At 55.4% G+C, this 6000-nt stretch overlaps 1 protein-coding gene across 6 annotated transcripts in view; it reads right to left on the bottom strand.

Annotated features, from left to right (window-relative positions):
• Window positions 1-6000, bottom strand: part of Igf2bp2 (insulin like growth factor 2 mRNA binding protein 2) — a 136609-nt gene that overhangs the window by 5144 nt on the left and 125465 nt on the right. For all 6 annotated transcript variants that reach the window (XR_004516849.1, XM_010624210.2, XM_010624211.2 and 3 more), the window contains 2 exons: window positions 2740-2808; window positions 2045-2161 (listed from right to left, as the gene is read on the bottom strand). Coding sequence is in view for 5 of the 6 variants with exons in the window: in XM_010624210.2 (XP_010622512.1) it covers window positions 2045-2161; window positions 2740-2808 (186 nt within the window). In the remaining variant the exon portion in view is untranslated. The remainder of the gene's footprint in view (window positions 1-2044; window positions 2162-2739; window positions 2809-6000) is intronic.

Genomic DNA, 6000 nt, shown 5'->3' with positions numbered 1-6000 from the left:
GGGGGGGGGGGTAATCAGCAGTCACGTGACCATCCTTCTGCTGTCGCTGACCACTCCCCAGTGACTCACGCCACTCTGCTTGGATTCAGAAAGGAGCCCCTGCCGCTGTCCCAGGGTGTGAGTTCCTGCAGCTGCAGAATGGCGTCCCAGGGATCGGAACAAGGACCTAGCTGAGGGCCACGGTGTCCGTGGGACCCAGGGACCCAAGGTGACCCAAGCTCAAGGGTAGGCGGGGCCGGAGAGGGTCGGGAATGGGGAGGCCCTGGCTTGCACTGTCGGTCACGTTTCGTGTGGTATTCAGAAGCCTGCTGACTGCGGCCTGCGGGAAAGGTGGCGACGGGAACCCAACCCTGCAAGCTCCGGGATGAGCCCCAGATCCTGGTGCAGCCGGCCGCACTCTTCCCGCTCAGACTCAGACCAGTGTGGAGCTCATTACGGCCGCTGAAGACCAGCAAAGCACAGACCCAGCCTCCTGGGCGTCTGATGGCCAAGATGATGGAGATCCAGAAAAAAAGGGGGATGATTCCCAGAAGTAGTACATTTCGTTCACAAATACTTAGGATTTCCCAGTTTTCTCCCTCCTTTTCCATGCTGCACCGCGAGGCACGACGGAGGAAGAAGGGTGTGGGCCCAGTGCAGCCCTGGCAGCCCCATCGGCGGTTACGAGCACAGTGGTGTCACCCACGGGCCCCGCCAGCGCACCAGAGTGCGAAATGCTACGGGCTGAAGCCCAGGACGCTGCTTCCTCTCTGTCTGTTTTCCAAGAGGCCTTGATGGGAACGGCTCTGAGAGCTGCAGGGCGGGCTTTTCTGGAAAGAGGCGAAGCCGGGCAAACCCTGGCAAACCACCCTTCAGCTTGGGGCCTTGGACGAGGCAGCAGGACCCTGGCCCTGTTCATGGCCGCGTCTGCAGTCAGGGCTGCGCTGGCCCCAGGAGGTGCTGTCTTGGTGGATTCTACATCCAGAATCACGGCCGCCCCTGGGTGTCCTGACCTTACGCTCTGTGTGGCTTCCTGGCTGAGCAAAGGGGGAGCGGAGGAGGTGATAGATGCCTGCAGCTGAAACCACCTTGTCCTGGCAGCCCCCGGTGCCTCAGACTGCAGCGCTGCACGGTCCAGGCCCTGGCGGAGCGGCCGTGTCCCCACATCTGCCGTCCCGCCACGGGGACCGACCAGCACCCGCCCGTCAGTGTCTCGGCCAGGGTCCCACCTGCAGGCCACCAGGTACAGAGACCTCCGAGCGCCCCAAAAGTTCTCTCACATTTCAGGCTCTTCCGGCCTGGAAGTCCAGGGGGAGACAAATGAGGCCTGAGAGGGAAACCGTTCCGCAGGACAACACTCCTTCACCGTTTCAGAGATCCTGATTCCGCACAATTCAATGTTTTGTTTTGTTTTTTTTTCCTTCTCCAGCACACCTGCTGTGGGAGAAATTCCAGCTCTTCTCACGCAGACAGTAGAAGCAATCCTTCTCTCCAGTCAGGAGACTTCTCGTTCAGAATCCCGGGTTGTCTCATGGTAGCAAATTATTTCCCGTAACAGCAGAAGCTCTGTTTCCGGAAGTGTTTCCCGAGGTCGGGCCGTGCTCAGCATGCCGCCCTGTCCTGTCAGGCTGAGCCACTCCGCACTGGGGCCAGGGCCGGGTCCGCACACACAAAAACCTCTCCGGGGCCACCAACTGTTGTTTACCCACGATTTCATCACCACTTTTCAAGAGTTTCAATTAAAATCACTTCCTCATAGTTCAGGGGCCACTGAGGCGCAGATGAACAAAAGCACCCCGGGACCCCGCAACAGCTGGATCTCAAGAAGAGAAGAGGGGACAAGCAGTCCAAAGAGGTCCTGGCGGGGTCCCTGCTCACGGGCTTTTCTAGTTCAGTTGTCAGCTGAACAGAACAGGAAGAGACCGAGGGAAATGGGAGCAGATGGAGCCGTCGGTCCCAGGAGCAAGGCTTCCGGTCCCGCGGGACTCCGCCGGGATGCGATGGGCGCTGCCCGGGACCGGCAGGAGGGGACGGACACGGGCGGAGTGGAGATGGGCAGCCTTACCTTGATGGAGGCCCCGGCAAACCGAGCCAGCTGCTTGATGTGCGCTCCCTTCTTCCCGATGATGGCACCCACAGCCTGGGTCGGGATGAAGAGATTCACAATCTCCTGCTCTGGGTACTGGAGAGGCAAGGGGGACAGATGACGTCACCACCACCGGGCCACCTCTCTGGCCCCAGCTGTCACCCAGGACGTCCTAGGAGGCCGAGGTGGAGGCCACGCTATGCAAGGACATGGCAAGACAGCTCAGTACCCTTCTGTGGGCATAGCCTGCACGAGTCTGCACACAGCAGGCCCCCTGCTGCCCACGGCTCCCCTCCAGCAGCCGAGTGAACGTGAGGGACGTGAACAGCTATGTGTCACACACAGGTCCCACAAGCATGTTCCTCTGTCCTCACCCCGAAATCAAACAGTACTAATAAACACACGTGGTCTGAGCACAGGCTGCCAAGGCCCTGTCAGAGGGAAGGGAAAGGTGCCCGGCACGGCGAGGAATTGAGTCTGCACCAGGCAAGTGGCCCTGCCCTGACCGGCGGCGTGAGGACCTCCCCGGTGGCCCCCACCTGTCCTGAACCCCGACGACAAGGCTGCCGGCGGTCCTGGCTCCAGGGTCTGTGGGAGAGATGCCCCCTTTGCCGGGCTTTGTTCAGGACACAGGCACCACCATGGGGTCTGGGGCGGAAGTGAGGGGCACTCACCGAGTGATGGTGCGGGAAGGGGCCGAACTGGTGGTGGGGGTACAGGCTGGAGAAGTACCCGGAGTGCGTCTGCAGCAGAACAGAGCAGCTGGTCTGGGAGTGTCCTCACACTCATCCCTGTCTCAGATCTCCGCTCCCACTCTCCCGCTGGGACCGCTGAACGCTTGGCAAGATGTCACTCGATCACAGTAACCTTCTGGGCTAAGCATTCGCCGCGTCTAAGCCAAGTCATGCCTTAGCCTTCCTAGGAACTTGGCCCCAGAGCGATCTCACACACACACACACACACACACACGCACGCACGCACGCACGCGCGTGAGTTCTGCCCTGCCTTGGGGTAAGAAAGGCAGGGCCAGTGGCTTGTATTTCCTGGGAATTCTGAGTCATGGACTCCAGGAACAGAGAGTCCTGGGATAACATCGAAGAGTTACTCAGAACCAGCAGATGTGTTCCACTGAGCTCCAACAGAGACTCACAGAAGGGGTGGACAGATTGGAGACATTGAAAAAGACTGAGAGAGAGAGGAAGAGAATGAGTGCATATGCTGTATGTGAACATGAAAAAAGGGAAGGAGGGTGGATGTGGACCAAAGAAATTAAGAGCTACTGGGAAACAGCAAAGTTCATAGAGAGAAAAGCTGCTCTTTAATTGAACACCTACTATACTAAGACGTGTGTGTGTGTGTGTGTGTGTGTGTGTGTGTGTGTGTGTGTGTCTGTATGTGTGTATTCATAAGTTCTTTTAATCCTCCCAATTGCACTGCAAGACAGGCATGTCTGACTTTATATGTTCTTATGGGCAGGAGATTGGCCAGAGCCTCCAAAGTCTAGTTAACTGGTTTACCCAAGGCCAAGTGACACTGATGTCACTGTTAAGAGGAAAGGAGGGAGCAGGTCTGGGCACCACGGCACCCCCACCTACGTGACAGCGCCCCAGGAGCTGGTTCCACAGACAATGCTGAGATTCAGGGACTCAGCTTTCACACATCCTCTGTCTCCTGAACCTTCGGGGCTCAGCTCCAGGTCATCAAGTTCTTCAGCTCTGAGACCTGCCTTGCTGTGATGCGGGAAAAGGCTGCAGGGATCCCTCATGTCCACAAGAGGGTGCCACAAGACCGGCAGTTTCAGGGCAACCTCTAGTTTGGCAGGCAGGTGGTGAGGTTTGTCTTGGAGCCTGCCTGGGAAGCTCACGGGCTCCACACTCTTCTCTGGAAGGTCCCGCCCAAGTCCTGTAGCTTTTCCTACTCAAAGTTCAGTCCTAAAGCACCGCTCCTTTGCTCTCACAGCAGAAAAAAATTCCTTCAACTGTGCCGAGCCTTCCCTTCTAAAGCCTGTGCGGAACCCAGGACAGAGAAGCCACAGCATGGCTCCTACTCTGGGCCGAATCCTAACATGGACACAACCACACTGGGACCCACCATTCGGGGTAGGAGAGCTTAATGTAAAAGGATAAGAAGGACAACGTCTTTTATTCAGGAGTCACAGCTGCAAGATTGTTGCAATGAAGGGATCCTGATGTCAGCAATCAGCTGGCTTCCGGCAGAGGCCTTGTTATTAGCCTCTGTGGACACAAGCTGGTTTTGGAGTCAGAAGATCTGGGTCTGAATCATCAGGTGATTCAATAAACCATTGTCTTACCCACATATGGATTATAACGCTACCTAGATCTCACATTCACTCAACTGCTTGTTCACTCATCTAAAAGCTACTTGGGTCCCTAGCATGTGGGAGGCACTGCTCCAGGCTGCTGGGGGACACAGTGACTAGGACAGAAACTGTCACCAGGGGATTTATGGTTCACAGGAAGCAGATACAGAAGACAACTTCGGAGGAGCACAGCACCAGCACAGCAGCTGAGGCCTGGATGGCGAGGGCCAGAGGAGCTGGAGACAGAGCCCATGGCAGGCCGGGGAGCTCCAGAGTGAGGGCAGGGGCTGGCTTTCAGACAAGCTTCCTCGGTGACCGGAAATACTAACCTGCCAGACCTGAAAGAGTTAGGCTGCGGTCGTCCGACTTAGGGCCCATGAAACCCCAAACCAATGTGGCAGCTGGACTCACTGTCCCAGCACTGTATGTGGGAGAAAGCAGCGTTCCAGTGAGGGGTCCAGGTGTGACCCGGCCCACCAACCCACAGGCAGCACTTGAGCTAAGTGTGAGAGCACCTGACTCATGGTTCCGGTGCTGCTCGGAAGAAGGGCAAGGACCAGGCTTAGGAATTCTACTCCGGCAGACGAATCCCCCGGAACTCGGGTCTCGGGAAGGGAGAAGACCTGGACAGAGAGCAGCTGTGGGACGTGGATTCGGAGAAGCATGGTTCTACTCAAAGCTGCCCACGTGTCTCTATCCATGGTAGCGCATATCCACCTCAGTGTGCTGTCTGAGCACAACCATCGAGAGCTAGCTGGTGGGAGCTGGAAACTGGTAAGCTCACCATGCCAAAGCAAGATTTGAACACAGGTCTCTGTGCCTGAACCTACAGCCCTGGAGCTTAAATGCACCTCTGGATAGTGCAAACACCGGGGGGGGCCTTGAAGATGTGGGGGGCCTTGAGGCAGGCTGTGACAGGGGCCCTGAGGCCTTAGGGTTTGTTTAATGAATGGGCAGTTCAAGCTCACTGGACATGTATGTAAACAACCAGCCCCATTAAAGATAGGCCTTCCTGAGTCAAAAACCTGAAATCTTCAAATCAAAGGGCTTGTGTTCAGATTTTTGAATTCCAAAAAGTGAGTGTAAAATATTATAAGAAAGCCAAACACTTACAGACAGGAGAGAAATGTTACCTACAAAAGAAAGAGAAATCGAGCTGGTGGCACAGCTAACTGGAAAGCAACTCTAGAAGTAGTCTTCAGCGTTCCAAAGGACAGACGAGTCCAGCATTTACAGAGACCCAAGAACTTTCATTTATGCGGAGGAGAAAAATTAAGGCTCCTTCAGACAGGCAAAGGCTTAGAAATCACACCACGGAAGCACTATTTCCTGCAAAAGTTGTTTGAGGAAATATTCCAGCCAAACAACTCAAACAGGAAAACAAGTTGCACAGCAATAGCCCATAATGAGCAAAGAAACCAGGAAACCAGTGAGAGTTCAGTCAACTCTCACTGCGGATTGAGAGAGACGTATTTATTTACTAAGAAATCAAGTTTACTAATTTGGACTAAAATCCTAGATTATCTCCAGAACATTTAAAAATCGGTTAGAAATAGGGCTGGGGATTCAGCTTAGTGGTTCTGCTGCCTGGCCTGCAAGTGCAAGGTCCTGAGTT

The sequence above is a fragment of the Fukomys damarensis genome, unplaced genomic scaffold, assembly GCF_012274545.1.
Source record: "Fukomys damarensis isolate Sample0158 unplaced genomic scaffold, DMR_v1.0_HiC HiC_scaffold_12, whole genome shotgun sequence".
NCBI classification, from domain to species: Eukaryota; Metazoa; Chordata; class Mammalia; order Rodentia; family Bathyergidae; genus Fukomys; species Fukomys damarensis.
This window is presented reverse-complemented; position numbering and strand designations above follow the sequence as displayed.